At 34.4% G+C, this 23,119-nt stretch overlaps 2 protein-coding genes and 1 long non-coding RNA gene across 31 annotated transcripts; 1 reads left to right on the top strand and 2 right to left on the bottom strand.

Moving 5' to 3' along the window:
- Positions 1–3,379: 3,379 nt before the first annotated feature.
- On the bottom strand, positions 3,380–13,672 carry LOC110936000. Of its 29 annotated transcripts, none has more exons than XR_002589623.2 (14): positions 10,957–11,384; positions 10,527–10,755; positions 9,835–10,231; positions 9,062–9,122; positions 8,826–8,955; positions 8,514–8,613; positions 7,523–7,583; positions 7,286–7,415; positions 6,977–7,076; positions 5,717–5,806; positions 4,520–4,841; positions 4,345–4,419; positions 4,147–4,227; positions 3,380–3,957 (listed from the first exon to the last, which is right to left on the bottom strand). It is a non-coding gene; the product is annotated as an uncharacterized LOC110936000 (long non-coding RNA). The 29 variants fall into 29 exon arrangements; XR_004891679.1 differs by adding an exon at positions 9,664–9,713 and having other exon boundaries at positions 4,147–4,841; positions 9,835–9,935; positions 10,026–10,231; positions 10,957–11,382; XR_002589614.2 differs by adding an exon at positions 8,216–8,264 and having other exon boundaries at positions 4,147–4,841; positions 10,957–11,388.
- Positions 13,673–15,200: 1,528 nt separating this feature from the next.
- Positions 15,201–16,230, top strand: LOC110933125. Its single transcript, XM_022176363.1, has 2 exons — positions 15,201–15,687; positions 16,058–16,230. Exons 1-2 carry the CDS (start codon positions 15,201–15,203, stop codon positions 16,228–16,230), a joined length of 660 nt encoding a protein of 219 aa, XP_022032055.1.
- Positions 16,231–19,637: 3,407 nt separating this feature from the next.
- LOC110936002 (cytochrome P450 Tp4149) lies at positions 19,638–21,714 on the bottom strand. Its single transcript, XM_022178352.2, has 2 exons — positions 20,729–21,714; positions 19,638–20,351 (listed from the first exon to the last, which is right to left on the bottom strand). Exons 1-2 carry the CDS (start codon positions 21,629–21,631, stop codon positions 19,743–19,745), a joined length of 1,512 nt encoding a protein of 503 aa, XP_022034044.1. The 5' UTR covers positions 21,632–21,714; the 3' UTR covers positions 19,638–19,742.
- Between the last annotated feature and the right edge of the window lie 1,405 nt (positions 21,715–23,119).

Below are 23,119 nucleotides of genomic sequence, written 5' to 3' on the forward strand. Positions count from 1 at the left end.
AATCATTAATAATATTATTTAATAAATATCTAATTCTAATTCATGATTATTTAAACATTATAAATAAACAACAAGTTATAACTTGATTGATTGTACTTTTAGCTTTGGATAATTTAAAAAAAAAAACAAATTGAATTATGTGGTTCATCTTCAAGCCTTACTATTTCCCTATAATTTTTAGTCAAACATACATTAGTTTATTTTTGGCGGCTAATTAGGTCAAATATAGCATATCTTTTTATACAGTAACATACTCTTGTTATTATTAAATAACAGATAGTTTTATATTTAAAAAAATCATATTAGCACATTAAATAAGTTGAATTTATCACTTTTAAAACTATATCTATGATCAGTGACGGACTTAGGATTTTTTTCCACTGTGGTCCATTTTTTTCGGTGTTAAAAATTTTTATGACAAAACGGTAAAATTTTTGGGTTGGTACTCGTTCGGGTCGGGTCAAAGCGAAATTTGAATTAGATTTAAAAAAAATGGGCTATACAAGGATTGAACACATGACCTCTTGTTGGCAAAGTGAGAGGTTTACCACCACACCAGCTTTCCTTTTCTTTTTATGGTGTCCACCTAATTGTATTTATGGGGTCCATATAAAATTTAATATACCGAATCTACTATTTTTTCAAAAAACATTGGGGTCCGTGGACCTCGACCCGCTCTACGTGGGTCCGCCCCTGTCTATGATCTACCGGTATAATCAGTCATGTCAGTATATATTCGAGTTTGTATGTATTACGCCAGTTTGTATGTGTCTTTCACTGCGTTTTATGTCACGTGGCGGTATAAATTCGTATTTTTTTTACGATTTTTACGGCTTTTTGTCGATGTTGCTTACTACTTAGTGCAAGACGGGGGTTAACCAAATGAATACCCGCCGCGTAGCGCAGGGTGTTTTGTCACTTTCTAAAAGTGACGAGAGTTCTAGTTATTAATAATATTATGCTATTGGTAATTATATTGATTAAAATTCAAGAATTATAATTAGAAAGAATACTTAAAGTTTTTAAAAGAACACTTCAACTTTTTTTTAACGACGGTTATCTATAATTTTATAACCTATGATTTTACACTTTTAAAATGAATAATTATGCTTAAGTTTTTTCATATGATGTATAATTTTCATATTCCACATATTAGTTGTGGTTTCCGATTTATTCTTGTGTTTTACAATAATTTATGCTTAAGGTGAATACTATGAACTACTCAATTCAATCATATATTTGTTACTAGCCTAAGGACCCGTGTATTACACGGGTTGATTAAAGATAATATCGCTTCATCATCGTTGTTTACATAAAATGTTATGAATATATACACGTCTTGAAAAGGATCATGTAAAAACTTTTTATTAATCATTAATATGAAGATATCACAATTCATTAAAAATCTCTTTATACACCACATTAGTTGTTTTATCTATAGCTTTTCCGTTGTTGTCAAGTATGAGTATTTTGACCCCATTTCTTGTTTTCACCTTTGATAAGGCAACATACAATTGACCACGAGAGAAGACCGGTTGTTTGAGGTACAAACCAACTCTTGAAAGCAAAAGGAATATTTTTATGAGAAGGTATCAAGTTTAATCGAGGTATATATGTGCAACTACCAATATTTACACCAGATATTATCTCGGCTTCTATTACACGGTTGTGTAGCTTTTTTACTTGTAGCCTTGTGCCGTTGCACAATCCATTCCGTTGATCAATATTTCGTAATAACATTACTGGAATACCTACTTTAAGGACTAATCTATGATACTGGAACACCTACTTTAAGGACTAACCTATGATTTGGTAGGCCTGATATTTTAAGACCATCGTTTACATAAATGTTATGATTAAATACACGTTAAATTTGACAATAATGTAAGACTTAAATGATTGTGAAATTCTTACGTATTTATTAAATTTGACACAAATATGGGTTTTTTTTTTTTTTTGGCTTCTTTCATATGTGTTTTTAGCAAAACCATATTTTTCAATCACCAAATCAACCAATCATATGTGTTTTTAACAAAACCATATTTTTCAATGACCAAATCAACCAAATAGTTTATTAATAAAGTCGATCAGTTATGGAAGTCTAAAAACATAAAAATCAATTATAGGTTCCACTTTAGCCTGTAACCATTGATTGAATCAAGTCTCAACAATAATTATTTAGGGTTCCACTGCATATATTTACATAAATTAACACCAAAAACATGTATTTAAACATATTAATCATGTTTGTTCATCAACTGAAAAAAAAAACAAAAAAATACCTCACTTAGTTTGTTCATTAATAGATCAAAGCAATAGGCTCCACAAAACCCTAAATTTAGTCTAAACCCCTAATAATAATTCTCAATTTCTCAAAGCGTCAAACTAATGCATATATTACCACAAAAGTTTAATAACTCGCGAGTTTCGCGGGTAGCTTAACACAAACATATAATATCTACTGGCATTGAGATGAACTTTATAATGAATTTTTTTTTCAATACAAACGTATAAAAATGATAATAAAATACAAAAATTATAGATAAATGACTAGCCTAAGCCCACTGTTAAAAGGCCGCCCGAAGGCCCACTACGACAAAACCCGTTTGGATTAGATTTGAACTTGAGCCCTCTTGTTTTTTTTGAATGACAAATTTGGTTACATTATCCTTAAACTGATTTTTGACCAAAGCACCCGTCTTAAATTTTTAAAAATTTAAATAAAATAAATTAAAAAACATAAGTACATATCGGGTTTATCAAATTTTTATTATGTAAGAACTAATGCATTACAAAGTTAACTATTTTAAAAAGCCAATACCTATTTCGGCACATTTCTCAAACCATAAAACTTTATAGTTTTCGTTTTGTAAAATAGGTATGCAAACACACTACCTAGTAACTAAAAATTATTATCTAATACATGGTGGTAAAAGTAGAACAAATAAATTCTCACCACCTTTAATGCTCTACAACATATCGTTGTAAAACTTGTAGTAAAAAATAGAGATGAGCAAATGGTATCGGGTATTGGTTTCAAATTTTTTTTAATCGAAATATTTTCGGTACCGACTTTTGACCTTTTATAAACCGTTCCATTCCGGTACAACAATTTTGATACCGGTACCCATTTTTTAAGATTTTCGGTACCGGTTAAAACCAAACTCATCCCTAGTTAAAAATGGATTTCCAGTTCACACATCCTGATAGCAAAGGCAGCAGAAGTATTAATTGCAAGTCCAAAAACAACATTAGGCAACTATGGTAGATAAGAGGTTATAGATATAGAAACAAAGAGGTGATGATAGATAATTACATATGAACCACTAATCTACTAAATAGAAACATATAAAAAGATAAAAGAAACTAAAAGAGCAAATTCAACCAAAAAAGTTAATGAGATACATAAAAGTAATATGTTATATGCATATCTCAAGTAATACAGGGTCATAAAACCATCAAAATTAGTGGGCGATAGTATAGAACTCCCCTCATGAGAAAAGCCACGCAAATGACTTCAAATTTAATTAAATAAAATTTGGGACAACATATTATCCCTCACCCCAGATACAAACATTGTGAACAAATAACCAAAGTCACAACAATTTAAATCAAACATTCTCCATTTTTCCCAGGTCAAAGCCTGCGCCTTTGATTGTTTTTTTTTATCCCAAGGTACCCCAACCTTTTTAGCTCCTCTACAACACTCCCCAGATTCGGATTCTTCTGGTTGAATGCTAAGTTGTTTCAAAAACGCCATATACTCCACATTCCAGTCTGCATTATAGTGTACACCATTTTTTTTATTTTGTCGACCCACTCGCATGGCAATGATATCCGACCAAATCTTTGCTTTCAAACATATACACCCCAGTTAAATGGCACCAGCTTGCAACCCGATCCCAAACACTTTGAGTGGAAGTGGCAAGACACGAAGAGATGGTCAACCGGCTCCTCCTACGACCCGCATATCAAACATCAAATTATGTAGTTCAACATGTATTATTGTCATAAAGTCATCAAATTAATAGGCATCAATAACTTTTTCACCTAAAAATAATATATATTAACTTAACAGAGAAATATAACTATTTTGAGGAAGATTATATTGCTTATTGTATCATGGTAAAGAAAGGTGCATACAACCTTAATCCAGTGGCAAATGACTATAGCCAGTTTTCTTCTTTTTTTGTCAGACCTAACCAACCTTATTGAGATTCCAAAAAGCTAAACCATAGAAAAGTCAAACCAAAATAATTAAAAAAAAAGTTACATTAAAACGTAACTTACTTTGCCAAATGAAGGAAGCATATAAGCTAAATTTTTTTATAGGTTTAGCTGAACCTGAATATCCACCTCACCATAGCTTTCAAAATCAGCTGTTAGAGCACAATCAAAGGTTGCAACAAAAATTTAATCCTTTCACCATTCAAAATAAGTCAGAATCAGTATATTCAATGTCATTGTTGAACATTCTCAATCATTAGTCTTATTCATCATGTTTCATGTGAGTCCTAACCTGTTCCCTCATCTCCTAGCCCTTTTCTTTTATCTCTATTTCATAACAACTCACGCAATGTGGGCGCCTCAAGCCTAAATCACAGTCTTAACACCACCTTCTGAAAAACACTACACATCACCACCCCTCGTGTGGTATTCCCGCATCCTCGGTCGCCTTGCATCTCAAGGTCATATGAGGCGGAATTTTTTCATATATATTAAGGTTACTAATGTAAAAAAGACATGTAAATTCATCCACTCTACATTGATTTAAAGAAAAACTTACTTCACAAGTTGTTTCGTGCACGTGTTCATGGTAACAATTTGATTGCTGAATTGCTCTACACATCAAAAGAAATTAATGAATAATGACAAATTAGGCCCAAAAAAATCATTTTTCTTGATTGCCAAAAGAAGCATATCTAACGCTGCTAGCATATCTAATTATATCAACAACTCCCATTAGAAGCAAAATCATTATTCATAATTGCCAATAATCAGTTATTGATGACCATCACCTAACACATCATGTACCTATGATGATAAACAGTTGTAAATGATCTCCAATTAGAAGCAAAAAAATAGTTATTAATAGTAAGCCATATGAATACAATTTCAACAATAAAACCCATAGTCCTAATAATTTCTCGTGAAGTACGGGTTTAAGGTTTCTTCATGTAGAAAAGCCAGCCCTCTCTCTCTCTCTCTGTACCGAAGCAAATTCGGTATTTTATAGGCCAATCAAATTCTAGACGCCATTCTTTACGCCCTTCAATCCGTAAGGTCCACAATAATTAAGCATAATATGAATGTTACTCAAGTCTAGTTGTGTCATTCAGTCCATTTGATTATGAGCATGCTAATTTGGATTATGTTTTATTAACATATCAAAACAGATAACTTAAAATGAAGCATGTCTAAAAGGCCGAACGGTTAAATAGACTAAATGTGTACATCTTATAGAGTAGGATCCTTTCAAGTCTCACAACATGACCTCTCCACCCTGTCAACATAAGAAGATCCGATCTACTTATAATACATAAAAGTCTATAATTATTTATTCAAAACATTACGTTACAATTCATATGAAATTAGATTCTTTCGGATAAAAACGTGCTAAGTTAAGAACCCAATCAATTTTCAGTCCATACCAAAGATGATGAAAAATAAAAACAAACTGATACTTGTAATCCTTTCTCAAGTATTTTGTTGTTACCTTGTGTGCTTGAGTGATTTCGACTATAGGGCTCTAAAAACTCGAGTGAAGCTTCATTGCCCATATCACGAGCACTACCATATGAAAGAACTGCAAGCCCAAAAAGAAAGCATCAAACCCCAAAAATGTATGAAGAGTGCATACACATACGGAACCAAAATTAGACTTTATGTAACTATTTCAACTATACAGAAAAAATACACAAAAATACATATTTTTATCAGTAGAGTTTCCTGCTAAATCAATGTTTAAAAAGCAAACATAAAAATTCAGATAACTAGTGTTTTTAAATCTATCAACAGAACATGGAATGCTGGTTATAAAATGGCTCTAATTCGGATATAAAAATTTCTAATAAATATTACGTCGACTATGGAAAAAAAGAAAAGATATCTTAACATACCAACACCGCATTCGATGGCAACTTTACCTAAGAAAAGACCATCAGCAAGAAGACGTTCATCAAACCCAACCCTCCAAACTGAAGCAACCAAAATTAGACTTTATGTAAACTCATGGGCGAAGCTAGTGTATCAGAAGGGGTAGCACGGGCTACCCCTCAACCCCGTCGCCGTATCGTTTTGGTAGTGTAAAAAAATTAAAAAAAAAATCCAATTTTATAGTAAAAAAAATCTGGTTTTCTACAAAGGATACCAGGATCCCCAAAAAAATAAATTGGGATGCCTTTGATTTTTTGGGCTAGCTCCGCCACTGGCGAAGCTAGTGTATCAGAAGGGGTAGAACGGGCTAACCCTCAACCCCGTCTCCGTATCGTTTTCGTAGTGTAAAAAAATAAAAAATTCCGGTTTTATAGTAAAAAATTAAAAAAAAATCCAGTTTTCTATAAAGGATACCCGGATCCCCAAAAAAATAACTAGGGACGCCCCTAAATTTTACAATAACTAATAAAACGAACACATCCTATTGCAAATCCAACCAAAAATGACCCCTAACGTCAATATGATGTAAGTTCAACCAATAATATGATGTAAGGCCATTGAAAATGTAATCATCAAAGAATACATATCTGGTATAAGAAGTGGGTATTTAGTACTAGCACAACACCGTCTATGATCATTGACCTTTTCGCCATCTGGCTTTACTAATAGAGGAAAGCAAGACCGGTGTGTGTTTATAACAAATTAGGATCGTAGACACAACAAAAGTCCAGGTAGGGTAGGTTACTGTAGTAACTAAGCCTATTTTTTTAACATTCATATTTTTCATAAAAAAGTTAACTTATATGCATTAAACACATACCTTAACTCGGGCAAGCTTGGCAGCAAGCCCAGACCCGACAGATATCATTCCCACTACCAGCACAACACCGGCTATGATCATCGACCTTCTCACCATCTAGCTGTGAATAAGATGTGTAAAAAACAGGTAAATATATATTTTTTACTTTCATAAAAGATCATTAATAAGAACCTCTTTCCGTCTGTTGAAAAAGTTACATAATGATCATAGTATGTTTCGATCTGAGCCCGTTTTGAGCAGTTACATAATGATCATATTGTCAACTATTTATGAAACTGAAATGTAGCATAAAAGATCATTAATAAGAACCTCTTTCTGTATGTTGAAAAAGTTCTTGAAGCTTCCTTTTTGTGACTTTAAGCTTGTCTTGATCGGTTTCTCCACCAGAGGACATTGGTTTCTGTATACATCAAGATCTCGAATGGCGTCTAAGGCTTCCCTACGATCATCAAAGTCCACAAAAGCATAACCAAGTGGGCTACTGGCAAGCCACACACTGCTGAGTTGCAAATACTATAATAAAAACAATAAAAAAAGAAATCATACTTGTGCTTGAATATTGAACTTCCTTCACTTGAAATGTTGCATTCTCAATCTTTTCTTCAGTCTGCAACAAATCACAAACCTCAGTTGCCCATGAATCTTTCAAGTTTTGATGGTCGCTGAGGGTTGTTAAGTCAATATCCCTATCAGGAAGATATGTTTTAAGAGGCACTGACCCATATATAAAAACCTACAAACCAAAAAACTAAAAAAGAAACTTAAATAATCATAATCATAATTATTTTTTTTTGCCACACTTTAAGCTTACTTTTGAAACTTCAAGTTGTAATTTTAAATTAAATCACATGTCCAAAAACCCCTAAGATTATTGTTGCAACATCAAGTAGTAATAATAAATTAAAACACATGTCCAAACACCCCTATATCTTCAAGTGCATAGACTCTCTATTCTTATATCTTCTCAACACCATTTACAGGGGAAACAATAAATATCAATTAAGAGAAGCAACCTTACACCGAAAACACTTTATAATAAGTCATTGACATAAAATCAGCAACATTTCTACGTTCTTACGATAGTTGTTTCAGTTGGATGCAAATACAATATTAGCAAGGATTAAGCATGAATTGATATAAAACTCACTTTTTAAAACCCATAGCCGCGAAATTAATTTTTACAATAACTAATAAAACGAACACATCATATTGCAAATCCAACCAAAAATGACCCCTAACCTCAATATGATGTAGGTTCAACCAATAATATGATGTAAAGCCATTGAAACTGTAATGAACAAAGAATAAATATCTGGTATAAGGAAGTGGGAATTTAGTACTAGCACAACACCGTCGATGATCATCGACCTTTTCGCCATCTGGCTTTACTAATAGAGGAAAGCAAGACCAGTGTGTTTATAACATATTAGGATCGTAGACACAACAAAAGTCCAGGTAGGATACTGTAGTAAGTAAGCCATTTTTTAACATTATTTTTTTTCATAAAAAAGTTAACTTATATGCATTAAACACATACCTTAACTCGGGCAAGCTTGGCAGCAAGCCCAGACCCAACATATATCATTCCCACTACCAGCACAAAACCGACTACGATCATCGACCTTCTCGCTATCTAGCTGTGAATAAGATGTGTAAAAACAGGTAAATATATATATATTTTTTACTTTCATAAAAGATCATTAATAAGAACCTCTTTCCGTCTGTTGAAAAAGTTACATAATGATCTTAGTATGTTTCGACCTGAGCCCGTTTTGAGCAGTTACATAATGATCATGTTGTCAACTATTTATGAAACTGAAATATAGCATAAAAGATCATTAATAAGAACCTCTTTCCGTCTGTTGAAAAAGTTCTTGAAGCTTCCTCTTTGTGACTTCAAGCTTGTCTTGATCGGTTTCTCTACCAGAGGACATTGGTTTCTGTACACATCAAGATCTCGAATGGCGTCTACGACGTCCCTAAGATCATCATAGTCCACAAAAGCATAACCAAGTGGTCTCTTAGCAAGCCACACACTGCTGAGTTGCAAATACTATAATAAAACAATCAAAAAAGAAATCATACTTCTACTTGAATATTGAACTTCCTTCACTTGAAATGTGACATTCTCAATCTTTTCTTCAGTCTGCAACAAATGACAAACCTAAGTTGCCCATGAATCTTTCAAGTTTTGATGGTCGCTAAGGGTTGTTAAGTCAATATATCCCCATCAGGAAGATATGTTTTAAGAGGCACTGACCCATATATAAAAACCTACAAACCAAAAAACTAAAAAAGAAACTTAAATAATCATAATTATAATTACTTTTTTTGCCACACTTTAAGCTTACTTTTGAAACTTCAAGTTGTAATTTTAAATTAAATCACATGTCCAAACACCCCTAAGCTTATTGTTGCAACATCAAGCAGTAATAATAAATTAAAATACATGTCCAGACACCCCTATATCTTCAAGTGCATAGACCCTCTATTCTTATATCTTCTCAACACCATTTACAGGGGAAGCAATAAATATCAATTAAGAGAAGCAACCTTACACCGAAAACACTTCATAATAAGCCATTGACATAAAGTCAGCAACATTTCTACGTTCTTACGATAGTTGATTCAGTTGGATGCAAATACAATATTTGCAAGGATTAAGCATGAATCGATATAAAACTCACTTTTTAAAACCCATAGCCGTGAAATTAATCTTCAAGCTCTCGTTCCAAAACTTACGGTTCAAAATTTCCAACGTATATGTATATAAACATAAAAGCAAAAAAAAGTATCAACAGACCCACAACAAATCTAATATCAATTTCTTCGGAATCTAAAAATCTAAACTTACTTACAGATTTGTAGTTCTAGGCGAGTAATTAGAGAGATTTGTTGTCTCACTGGTATGGCACTTGTGACCTCAGTCGCCGCCACCACAGGTCACCGTTATCATCGACTTCAGAAACCCCTAAAAGGGTCAGCCGAATATACCAACAGAAGCAAAAGGTATGAAAATAAGACAAAACTCAAATGGTTGGATCTTAACTCTTTGTCGGAGAACTGGCCCGTAGTTGGCAATTCAGAAATCATACATTGTCAGCATCTTAACCTAACAGTGGTATAGTGAAATCGAAAGGATAGTTTGCTGTAGATGAAATATACATTTGGCAGTGGGATAATGAGTTCGGTCCATGGAATTCCTATAATTAATTTGTAAATGAAGACGATTGATTGAGCAATGATTTAGGGGATCTACAAAAAGAAAGATGATATTAATTTGTGGTAAGGATCTCTCTCTAAAAAGAGTAATATATAACAAATTACAAACAAAGGTTTACACAGTGATAAGCAATTGGAGTGGGTAAAAAAAAAAAAAACAGGAGGGGAGGTGATGGTTAGATGAGAAACATAAATCAGACGTCGCATCTAATGACACCAGTGCTATTCACGAAACACATTACAATTGAGTAGATCTGGAACTGAAAGTCACAAATGAATTTGCAAAAATAGATTTAAGAGCTAGAAAGTAGGCAGATCTAGAGATTACCGAAAATGGTTGAGGTCCGGCAGCAAAAGGATTCGCATCTAGAGATTACTGAAAATGGATTGACGTCTTCAATAAACACTCAAACTTATGTCCAATACAACATTTTATCAACCAGCATCTTAACCAAACAGTAGTATAGTGAAATCGAAAGGATAGTTTGCTCTAGATGAACACTGTCCAGTTTACCGTCTTCAGTCTTTGAAACAAAACAGAACCCTCAATATTTCCTCTGATTTAAGAGAACTCGAATTATAAAATACCTAATCAACAGTTTTGATCTAAAAAGCGAAAAAATTGTACACTTCATAAACCCTAGGTCATAAATCAATCTACCGATTCAGTTGTTCTAACTAATTTGTATAAAAAAAAAAGAATAAATACATCAGATTATTGTTTAAGATCTAGATGAAATCGAATAGTTAAAGCGTACCTTTGGAATCGCCCATTTAGAATACGGAGAGATTTAGGGTTCTTGATTAGAAGAAGCTTCAATCAAATAGGAGAATGAAAAAGGAAATTCGGATTTTGAAGATTAGATTGATTGAAGAGGGACGACCGCGTGAATGAAAAAGGGGAGAAATCAAAATCCCGCTCAAAAGAAATTTTCAGCCTTTAGAGCATGTCCACATCATCAAACTGATTGGCTAAGAATAGTCCTTGTGGCCTAAGAGAATTCATTTAGTATAATAAATAGATAGGATTTTTGTTTCTCTTTTAATGGAAAGTGTTTGAATCTTATCTACCATTCTTTTCAGGTTGTAACGGGCTCATGTCTAAACGAATGATTTTTTACAGGTCAAAAGGACATGACTTATGTAAGGCCAACGTTTCAACAACTTTTGTTCATTCTATTTTTTTTATATATAGACAATTTGTAACGACTAACGAAAACATATTATCAAAAGTATGACATAGGATTTCTTTTTAATAAAACAATAGCATTGAAATACTTTTGACACATTTGGTCATTTTATTTTATTTTTTTTTTATTTTTTTAAATGAAACATGTTACTCGGTTGAATCTTTCTGATAAAATACGACTCTAATTGACCGTTTCTACTATCAAATATAAAATAAAATGGAATTACAGTTCTATGATGTATTTAGAGACTTATAATATATATATATATATATATATATATATATATATACACACAGCTCGTGTAATACGCGGGTCTATAACCTAGTTCTAAATAAAAACCCATCACACACCTGCCCACGTCACTCTTTCTCTCTCTCTTTAATCTCTATGTATCTCTCTTGTACTCTTTCAACCATGATTTGAGATGTTATGGCTCTAAGCTTGGAGTATTTTCGGTAAGTTCGTAATCCCCATCATCGTCTTAAACATTTTTAGCGAGAAGTCTTATCAACCAGCCATCATATCTTTCGTCGAGTTCGTCACTTCCCAACGGTAGCCATCATCCCCATCTTTGGCAACTTCGTCATTTCCCGCCACCACCACATCACAGGCCATTGCTGGCTATTCCCCTATCTCCCTCTCTAATCTAGCTTTCGACATCCCTCCGAAATCCATGGCTGTAAGAATCGCTAGGCGCTAGTCAGACGGTGTGGTAACGAGTATCGTTTGATCAGATTAGCATTTTTGTATCTACTTTTCAGTTTTATATTTATATATACGTATACATATATAGGGGACCGCTAAATTGAAAACCACCTCCAGTTGTAAGAACCGCGAGAATCAGTTCCTAACCATTAGATCAAAAAGATGGATGGATGAGATTAAAAGTAACTAAAATGAATATTAAATACATTTTGTCTTATTATGTCTTTAATATTTTAATCCAAAAGAGTAGCTTAGTAAAATTACTCTATTTTGTCTTTTTAACTTTACAATTTTTTATTACTTTTTTGTTTTATTATATTACTTTTTATTTTTTAAAAATAATATTTTTATGAAGAGAATTTTTAAATTCAATTTTTTTTAACAAGGCAAATTTTTTTGCGCACCGGGCTTTTTAAAGCGTCGTTTTTTTAACGTGCCGTTTTACGCCAGGCTTTTTCAAGCGTCATTTTTTTTAACGCGACGTTTTCTACGCGCCGTTTTTTCAAGCGTCGTTTTTTACACGTTTTTTTAACGCGCCGTTTTTTACACGTTTTTTTACACGCCATTTTTACACGTCGTTTTAACGCGCCGTTTTTTTGACGTTTTTTTTAACGCGCCATTTTTTACACATTTTACGTTAAACTTTTTAAACTTTTTACGTTTTAAGTTTTACGTTAAACTTTTTACGTTTTACGTAAAAAATTTTACGTTTTACGTAAAACTTTTTACGTTTTACGTTAAAATTTTTACGTTTTACGTAAAACTTTTTACGTTTAACGTTTTACGTTTTACGTAAAATGTTTTACGTTTTTACGTTTTACGTTAAAAAGTTTACGGTTTTACATTAAAAAGTTTACGGTTTAACTTTTTTTTTTACAAAAACTTTTTACGGAAAAAACGAACGCACCCTGAAATCGCAAACTCGGATTCAAAGAACACAAATCAAAACCCCTCTGCCGTCCTTGCCGCGCCATCGAAACCCGACTGAGCCACGAAACCCGATCCAGCCGAAACTAATCCGAACGCCAAAAATACCCATCACCATTAGCGATGCCGTCGGCACATCGTCGCCGACCGATTGCCCGCAGACTTCGCTGCCACCACGTCCACCGCCGTCAACACCCCGTACATCATCGACCACCACCAAGTTCCACCTGAAACCACCACCCACTGGCCGAAGCATCATCGGATCTTAAAAAAATCAAAAAGAAAAGAAGAGTTATGAGGAGTTACCGGAAAAAAAAGGAACCGTTGGAGGATTATCACCGCCGTCAGCAACATCATCATCATTAGACATACGAAGAAAGGGGGTGTTCGCCAGAGAAACGAATGGCCGGTCGTCTACTCGAAGAAAAATAGGGGCTGGGGTGTGTGCGTAAGAGTGATGAAAGGATTGAGGGTTGAGTGAGCTTGTTGGAGAAGAAAGGGGCGCCGGAATTACGGCCGGAACCGACTGGGATCTCTCCGGTGACCGGAGTTTTATGAAGGAGATGAGAGGTAGTTGTTGAAGATGGCGGTGGTTATTTGGATGCAGAGAGATTGAAGGGAGAGAAGGAGTTTGGATTTTGAACTTTTAGAGATGAAGATCTGAATTTCTTTTATGAGAGAAATATGAAAGAGAAGCATTAAATAGAGAGAGAGAGAGAGAGGATGAGGAGAGAGAAGCATTAAATGGAGAGAGAAAGTGAGGATTTGACATTTGAGGGAAAAGACCAAAATGCCCTTTTAGTTGGGATAATCTGATCGGTTGAGAGTGGTTCTCGCGGTTCATACAACTAGAGGTGGTTTTCATTTTAGCGGCTCCCTATCCCTACATATATATATATATACACACACACACACACACACACATACACACACATATATATATATATAGGATTCGGTTCAAATAAAAACCACTACGAGTTATGAGAACCGTGAGATCTTTTTGATCCAACACGAGTTGGCTAATTTTTTTTGGACAAACGTAGATAAAAACATTATAAACACATCTATAAAAAAAGTAAAAAAAAATTGTTGGGGCGTTAGTTTTTGACTGATACAAGTTTTTTTACACACTGACGTAAAATTTTACAGCTTTTATCAGGGCGTAAAAAAACTTGAATCAGTCAAAACTAACGACCCGATAATTTTTTTTAGTTTTTTTTTTACAGATGTGTTAACTCGCGTCGGATCAAAAAGTTGTCACGGTTCTCACAACTCGTGGTAGTTCTCATTTGAACTCATCCCTACACACACACATTTATGTTAAGTAGATAAGTTTTAACGCTACCTCGGTCCATTTTTTAAGTATAAAGGTTTAATCGCTAGAATCTCGCTGGAATCGTTGCTTTGTGGCCAACTATCGACTAGTGCACCAATAACGCAAATTAACTTGTTCTTGGCCGACGAGTCTCGATTTTTCCTACACTACTCAGATATGACTTTGCTTTTTTCTTAACAATACCCCAATGTTGCATCCCCACGGCGGTTCATATCTGAAAATAGACAAGGATGCCAATATGGTGCTAACGTCTGGTGGTTTGATCAGGGATGAAAGAGAACAAAGACTTGTGGAGTGTTGATTTTATGCCCCGGATATGGTGGGGTTATCGCTCACGTTTGTGGATTTCAAACAACTTTTAATCAATACGTGATGTGTGTTTTGACATGAGTGTCGCAGAGAGGGGGAAGAGACGGTTTGGTGACCATGGCGTTTTGAGGTGGGAGGACTAGCCGTAAGATCATGATGAGAGAGAGAGAGAGGTATTATTTTTATATTTAGTTTGACAAATTTCTCTTTACTATTTGAGTAATAAACTATAAGGCAATGTTTACTGGGGCGCGAGAAGGGGCCATAGCGCCAATATGGCGCCTTGAACACCGCCCCCCCCCCCGGCGCTATATGTGAAAATTTTTGGGCAGCGCGAAGAATATAGCGGCGTGAAGAAATGAAGAATTTAAAATTGTGACCGTTTACAAACGGTCAAATTCAAAAAAAAAAAAAAATTAATTTCTTTTTCAACTTTCCTTTTAAAATCCTTCTCCATCTCTTTATTTTTTTACCATACCCATTCAAACCTTCTTATTTCTCCCAAAATTTTTTACAACTCTTGTTATTTTATACAATGAATCCATTCAACCGGGGCTTCATTCCTCCCCGATCTAGTGCGGACACAAACCAAAGTGGCAATCCTACTCGTCCCGTGGCACCGGTTCCCACTAGACCCAACCCTTTCGGCTCCGGTTTTCTCGACTACAATCAACAAAGTCCCGGGTTCATGAATCTTTTGAACCAACCGCTATCATGGGACCCTAATCTCTACGGGTGGAACCCAAGTCAAAACATGGATGGGATGGGGTCGTCTCAAGCGTTTGGGTCGGCTCAAGCGTTCGGCTCCCCACTACACGAACCCGATGTTGTTCCGGAGACGCAACCCGAGGTACCGGATACGCAACCGGAGACGCAAAAAGGAAAAGGAAAAGCAAAACGGGCACATAAAAAGAAAGTTGAAACCAACACCCGAACGAAAAAAAATGTGCAAACGTGGGAGCCCGAAGAGGAGTATGCGTTAACCCGCGCTTTCATCGATGTTTCGGAGGACCCGGTCATAGGTATGTTTATTTTTTTTTTCTGTTTTTATATTTTTTTTTCTGTTTTTATATTTTTTTCTGTTTTTTTTATTTTCGGTTATTTATTTTCTGTTTTTAAATTTTTTTCTGTTTTTTTATTTTCAGTTTTTTTTTATTTTCTGTTTTATAATTTTCTGTTATTTATTTTCTGTTTTATTATTTTATGTTTATTATTTTCTGTTTTTTAATTACTTTCTGTTTTTTATTTTTTTTTTCTGTTTTTTATTATTTCCAGTTTTATTTTCTGTTTTTTAATTACTTTCTGTTTTTTATTTTATTTTTCTGTTTTTTATTATTTCCAGATTTTATTTTTTAATTTTTGAGCTAACATTTTATATTGTTTTGTGTGTAGCAAACAATCAAAGTAAAACCGTATTTTGGAACCGAATACGAGAACTCTTTTTCGAGCTCATGGGTAGGGGAGAGGAATACCGCCTACCGGACTCTATATCGGGGAAGTGGTCCGATATAAACAAGAGGCAGTGGTCGAGTATACGAACGCTAATGGCCATTTCCCGTACATGAAGTGTTGGCAAATCCTTCGCCATAGCCCCAAATGGGCCGTCGTAACTACTCCTAGTGGTCGTTCGGGAAATACACGGCCATCAAAGAGGTCCAAAACAAACGAGTCCGGTGAACCCGAAACGCCAACCTCCGACGCTCGAAACATCGGCTTGAACGAGGATATTCCGGATGACGAGCCGGTGGAGGAGCTACCAAGACCGCCCGGAAGAAAAAGCCGGGCGAAAAAACCCGAGTCCTCGTCGATGTCTATGGGAACGGATATGAGTCACGCATTTTCGGAGATAAACAAGCGGCTTCAAGACATACACGAACTCGGTAACAAACGTTTGGAGGAGAACGAAAAAGTTACGGAGATTATGCGGGATCGACAATGGGCTCACGACTTTGACTTCTACTCCAAACCGCATGACCTCTTAACGGGAAAAGCTTTGAAAATGGCGTTGGCTCAAAAGGAGCGGATTGAAAAAAAATATAATCTTTGATTGTGTAATTTTTTTTTATGCTAGTTTAATGTTTTTTTTCTAGTTTCATGTTTTTTTTTTATTTTATTGTACTTTTTTTTATTTAATGAAATGAATTTTATTTTTAAAAAACTTACAAAATGAATTAAAAAATTAAAAATGAAAAAGAGTAATGATTACACAGGGGCTTTATGACTACGGCCTCAAATTACATAAAGCCCCATAAAGCCCCGGGGTGATGTGGCATGCCAAATGGCGCATAACGCCCCTTTGAGGGCTTTATGACTACACATGCCCTAATATACAAAAATACTCTCTAAAAAAACTAGCTTTTAGTAAAAAGACAAACATCAAGCATTATACTTACATGTTGTCGAACATGGAATACTTATGATATAACCATTTTGCGCAATACCCGAATGTCTTTTTACGAAAAATTGTTTATATTAGTTGGAGTGATTTTTCATCTACACGACACTGTTACTTAATCATTTTTATTTCTAAATAAATATTAAATAAGTAACTAATTATAAAGCAAACCCAGAGATCCGATACTAAAAGTAGTTGAAAAATAATTGGCAAAAGCAATTTTTAAATACTGGTATGAATCGACATGTTATACCGGTTAAATCGGATACCAGACACGAATCCGGTACGATAAAGGCCGACAAAACCCGAATACGATATGTCTTATGTACCGGTGGTAAATCCGGTTCTACCGGTTCAAACAGTTGAACCGGTTTGCATTATCCTAAGATTTGATTTCTTAATTTTAATAAAATACGATATTAAGTTAATATTGATCTTCCATATTTCCGATAATTAACCTAGTGCCTTCTATTCCAATATTTCATCGTTGTTGAAACTGTTATTCACCTCATACAATGCAATATTGCTTAATAGTTTACAATAAAAACAGTTGTTTGTAGATAAAACTATGATCAGTTACATAAATACTAGTTGGGATTGTATTGTCTTTTGATATGAATTGTAAGCGGTTCAACCACCCGATACAACCCGGTTCAACCGGTTGAACCATTTTAGAGTCCAACCCGATATAACTTAAAAACCCGTTTTTTAAAAAATTGGGCAAAAGTTATTTGAAAAATATTAATTTTTCAGTTTTTGTGAGTGGTTAAAGGTAGGGCTGTAAACGAACCGAACGAACACGAACAAGGCCGTTAAGGAAATAAATGTGTTCACGAACGGCTTATGAACACTTACCGAACAAGATTTTATGTTCGTGTTCGTTCATTAAGGAAATAAGCGTGTTCGCGAACGGTTCACGAACACAAACGAACACAAATAAATTTGGCGAACGCGACGAACGATAAAGATAGATGGCCCAGAGAGTATCACTCGAACTTGAATCCCTTATTGTGGAATGGAGGTCGATCGTATTCGCCGATGTAAATAATGAGAAATGAAAGGGAAATGATGCATAAACCAGGTGAAACTGGGTTTCTAAGTTTAATTGATAGGGTAATAAAATAAAAAAAGTTATAATATAAAAAGTAAAAATAAAATATAAGAAAGTATAAAAATCTTCAATTAAAACACATACATACGAACATAAACGAACGCAAGTCAACTAATGTTCACGAACACGTTCACGAACACCTTACCGAACGTTCACGAACACAATCGACCAAACGAGACCTCTGTTCATGTTCGTTCATTTAACTAATCGAACGAAATTTCTTGTTCATGTTCGTTCGTTTATTAAACAAACGAACATAAACGAACTTCCCGCCGAACGGTTCACGAACGGTTCGCTGAACGTTCGGTTCGTTTACAGCCCTAGTTAAAGGGATAATTTTTTGTTTTTTTTCTTTTATCTTTTGGGAAGTTGTGTCGTGTAAAGGGATAAGTTAAATCAGAGAAGTAAAGACAGGGTAGTTGAACCAAGTAATGATATATTGAATACTATACTATGACATTTTTATTAGAAACCCACTTGTATAAGATCATGCATGCGTGTTATAACGCCAATTGTTAATGCTTTTAATGTTTATTTGATTCAATATATTTTTCAATTTTTTTTTACTCTTTGGGCATTATTCTAGACATGTCACTCCATTTTCATGCTCCTATAACGCTCATATTGATGGTGTTGAGAGCGTTATCAAACTCTTTCATGCCCATATAATACCTATTACGTATGGCGGAGAAAAGGTTTTAAATATACTTATTATTAAGGTTAAAGTATATAACATAAATATTTCATCTTTCTCACAAATAAAACAATATAATGTTAAAGAAAATTACAGTTCACTTAAATTTTTTACTTTTAATCTCTCAATAATGCTAGAAACCTACAATTTAGCATGTTTTAATAGCACACTCCATGTACATTGAAGCACGTTAGAATAGGGATAAGCAGTTGGTACCGGGTATCGGTACTAAACCAGCACCATACCGGGTATATTCAATACCGATACTGATACCCATTTCCCCGTTTTTCGGTACCGGTATTGAACCGTCACCGTATTAGGTATATTCAGTACCGGTACCGATACCCATTTTTTCGGTACCGATACCAATTTCTCGTTTTTCAATACCGGTACCGGTCCGGTACCAAACAGGTACCATGCTCATCCTAGCTACATTACAACATAAACACTCATATTCCGGTTAAAACAAGCACACAAAGTGGAATCTTCTGAATGAGAACCCCAATCAAACGTGATAAAATTCACTTCTTTGACACTTAATAAAAAAATCTGTGTGTAAATGTGACACACAACCGTCTTTTTAAGGTCGTTTAGCCATGGAATTTCGTCAGTAATCACACATAACAATGGATTACCTAAGGATTTAGCAATCAGTGTGATACTCCTTTATTTTGTAGTACTATTTGAATGTACCATTGTTCACATTTTTTTACCTTGTGTTTTATAGTTTATATGTAAGTTATTTCAGTGACTGCATTAGGCCATTAGCATATGAAAGTCATACATGAACATTAGTTTTATTTCTTGAGCCCACAAATTAAGTAGTACATTACATGATAGTTCAGCTTAATGGAAGTTTACATAACAAGATAAACAACTAGAATCGAGGACTAACCGAAACTATGAGAGAGGACTTCCTGTGGATGGTGATACCAAATGCCTCGGTCATGTCCAAATCCTCACTTTTTATCCCATTTGGTAACACGATATCAAACTTGTAAACAATATTTGCTAATGCAAGCTCCATAACAGGTACACTAAATTGAATACCAGGGCATGATCTTCGGCCAGCACCAAATGGAATCCATTCAAAATGCAACCCTTGATAGTTAATAGAATTGTTTAAGAACCTCTCAGGCCTAAACTCATTTGGTTCTTCCCACAAGGAAGGATCTCTTGCTATTGCCCAAGCATTGATAATCACTTGTGTTCCTGCTGCAATATCAAACCCCATTAGTTTTACATCTTGCACTGATTCTCGTGGAAGAAGCAGTGGGAATGGAGTATGCAATCGCAAAGACTCTTTTACGACAGCTTTAAGATAGGACATTCTTTCCAAGTCCTCCTCGGAAATCATGGATCTTCCTTGTGCTATTTCCGTTACTTCTTGTTGGAGCTTTTTCATAACTCTTGGGTTTCTTATTAGCTCACTCATTGCCCACTCTAGACTGGTTTGTGTAGTTTCAGTTCCAGCTGCAAACGCCTCCTACAAGGAACACAATCTCTAATGGTACGTTTTTGTATGTTCATTGATATATACATGTATCAGACCACAACAAACCAACTAGAAGTTTCAAGATTACAATTGTTTCTTGAATGCATGTTATGAAACTTCAATTAGAAAATAGAGTAGAAGTTACAAGACTTGTTGCATGAACCAGAAAATAAGAATTACAATTTTTTTGAACAATAATTAGGGGAACCATGCAAAGATGAGCTTTTAGAAAATATTAAACTAGATAAATAATTTACGAATTCCTTTTTAATTATCTTCAATTTAGAAATTAGCACCAAGATTTCATTAATAAAAGAATGATAGACGAGAGATGGATGATACGGTTAATGATAGAGAATTCATCATACCATGATGAGAGCTTTAAGAGTATCTCTTTGAAGGGCAAAGGCAGATGTGTTATCTTTTTGTAGATCTAGTAAAATGTCAACGAAGTCTTCTCCTTCTTCATTACTATTAGCATCCTCCCCTTTCTTCTTGTTTACATGTTCTTCTATAATGCTTTCAAGAAACTCATCAAATTCTTTAGCTATTTTTTTTGCTCTACGTACCGTACCAGTGACTTGATCTACCCATGATAACCATGGAAAATAATTACCAATACAAAAAACACTAAACATATCCACAAACTCCCTCAATAATTTCTGGTACTTTGGTCCATCAAGTTTCCTTCCGAGGGCAATCCTACTAATTATGTTATTTGTTAGTGAAGTAAACATCGACCCCATATCAATCGTTGTCCCACAACTCTCTCTGAGCATCTGAATCATATGAACTATCTCATTTTCTCTCACTTTTTTGTATGACTTAACTCGTATGTTACTTAAAAGCTTGAGCACCACGAGGCTCTTCAACCGCCTCCAATATTCCCCATAAGGGGAGAAGACGATGCTCTTAGAACCATAGAGCAATATATTGGGCGCAAATATACTAGGTCGACTACAAAATGAGAGGTCATGAGTTTTCATGATCTCATGGGCTGCTTCAGCGGAGGATGCTACAAGAGTAGGGATGCTCCCTAGACGAAGGAGAATGAGTGGACCGTATTTTTGGGACAATATTTGGAGGTTGCGATTAGGGCTTGAGCCTAGGTGGTGGATGTTTCCGATTATTGGAAGTTTTTGTGGAGATGGTGGTATGTTCTTCCTATTCCTCGAATCAAATAAAATCCATTTCATACAAATAAAAATCACTATAACGATGCATGAAAACGAAGAGAGGAGAAGAGTTTCTGAGGATGAAAAAATTTCCATGATTTTACTAGCTAGCAAGTTTTGGGATTTGTTGTGCTCTAACGCCTCATAGAGGCATCGTCTGAATATATAATAGTGGATCTCAATAACTCTTATCAACTCTTGTTTCATGAAAGGTCCAGTTTATCTCTTCAACAGCAGAGCCGTTCCAACGTTTTTGGAGGCCCTAACCAAACTACAGAGGTGAGGCCCTTTGAATGGGTATAAAGAAAATATCGGTTCTGCTTTTTTCCTTTTAAGTCTCAGTCGCAAGCACAATATCAAAAGTCAAAGATTCAAAGTATCAATTAGGAACTTAGGGAGAACAGTGGTTAAGTGAATCGCAATATATGGAGATCACTATAAAAAATAGCCGTTAAACAACCTAGATTTCCTTGCGACACCATTAATTTCACGTCTAATTTTTCCTCAATCGACAACCCAATTGAGCAAAATGGGCAAGTGCGATGTTACAGTTAGTGAAAATAAAGATGGCGACCTAAATTAAATACGAAATGCAAATTGGTTGGAGTTGGAATTAAGCTCTTTTATTTAAAAATCGGTTATTTATTTGGGTTACAGATAGTGCACGAAAGGTAATAGCATGTGGGTGAAAATATTTCACTATATTGTTTAACAAAATTAACTTTCTTTTTTATATAAATGATAACCTTGGACGTGTGGGTAAACTTGAATTGATGCATATTATAACCATCTAACATTATGTCTATAAAATCTATTAATTATTTCTATCTATACATATTTATAATATTGCTCGAACAGGTATCGGTGTTCATTTTTATGTTTTTTCGATCCATGTAACATATACTGTTTCTTTTCAAATATTATAAATACCTTTGTAATACAATTATTTTTATCTAAGTTATGTTAAAAAAGAAAACTCAAAGCCGAACCGCCAAACTCGATCCACTAGTAAGTGAATCCAATTACATATTCGACTTCCATGTATTAATGAAATGATAAAATCTCAATATTATAGTTTGTATTCATGGATGATGACATAAGAGGTAAATGACAAAACCGCAATAATTCGCGGGGTGTAATGAAGGACCACGATCTGAAAAATCACTCAAAAAGATTTTGAAATCCACAAAATATACTACACTAAATCATATATTAAATATTTTATACATTCAGTATTTTTAAGATAAAATGGTAAAGCATAACCACAAATAAAACTGGATGTAAATTTGGTATATTATATATTAAAATTAAATAGAGTAAATTGTCATTTTTGTTCCTAAGGTTTGTTTTAAATTGTCATTTTAGTTCAAATAATTTTTCTTTTTATGGGTCCATGACTATTACCATTTGTTGCCATTTTGATCACTTTCAATAACTCTGTCTAAAACCCAGTTTTAACCTTAACCTGGGGTAAATTCGGCATTTTCATTATTAACTTTTCAACTTGCCATTTTAGTCCAAAGTTATAATACCGTATGTGTGTGTGTGTATATATATATATATATATATATAGATAAGATCAAA

The sequence above is a fragment of the Helianthus annuus genome, chromosome 4 (genome assembly GCF_002127325.2).
Source record: "Helianthus annuus cultivar XRQ/B chromosome 4, HanXRQr2.0-SUNRISE, whole genome shotgun sequence".
NCBI lineage: Eukaryota > Viridiplantae > Streptophyta > Magnoliopsida > Asterales > Asteraceae > Helianthus > Helianthus annuus.

What these genes read in the sequence shown, in the direction of transcription:
- LOC110933125 (XM_022176363.1), top strand. Translation starts at nt 15,201, where the DNA reads ATGAATCCATTCAACCGGGGCTTCATTCCTCCCCGATCTAGTGCGGAC. An exon ending in TTCGGAGGACCCGGTCATAG is followed by an intron (nt 15,688 to 16,057) that starts GTATGTTTATTT and finishes TTTTGTGTGTAG; the next exon opens with CAAACAATCAAAGTAAAACC.
- LOC110936002 (XM_022178352.2), bottom strand. Translation starts at nt 21,631, where the DNA reads ATGGAAATTTTTTCATCCTCAGAAACTCTTCTCCTCTCTTCGTTTTCA. An exon ending in CTCTTAAAGCTCTCATCATG is followed by an intron (nt 20,352 to 20,728) that starts GTATGATGAATT and finishes TGTTCCTTGTAG; the next exon opens with GAGGCGTTTGCAGCTGGAAC.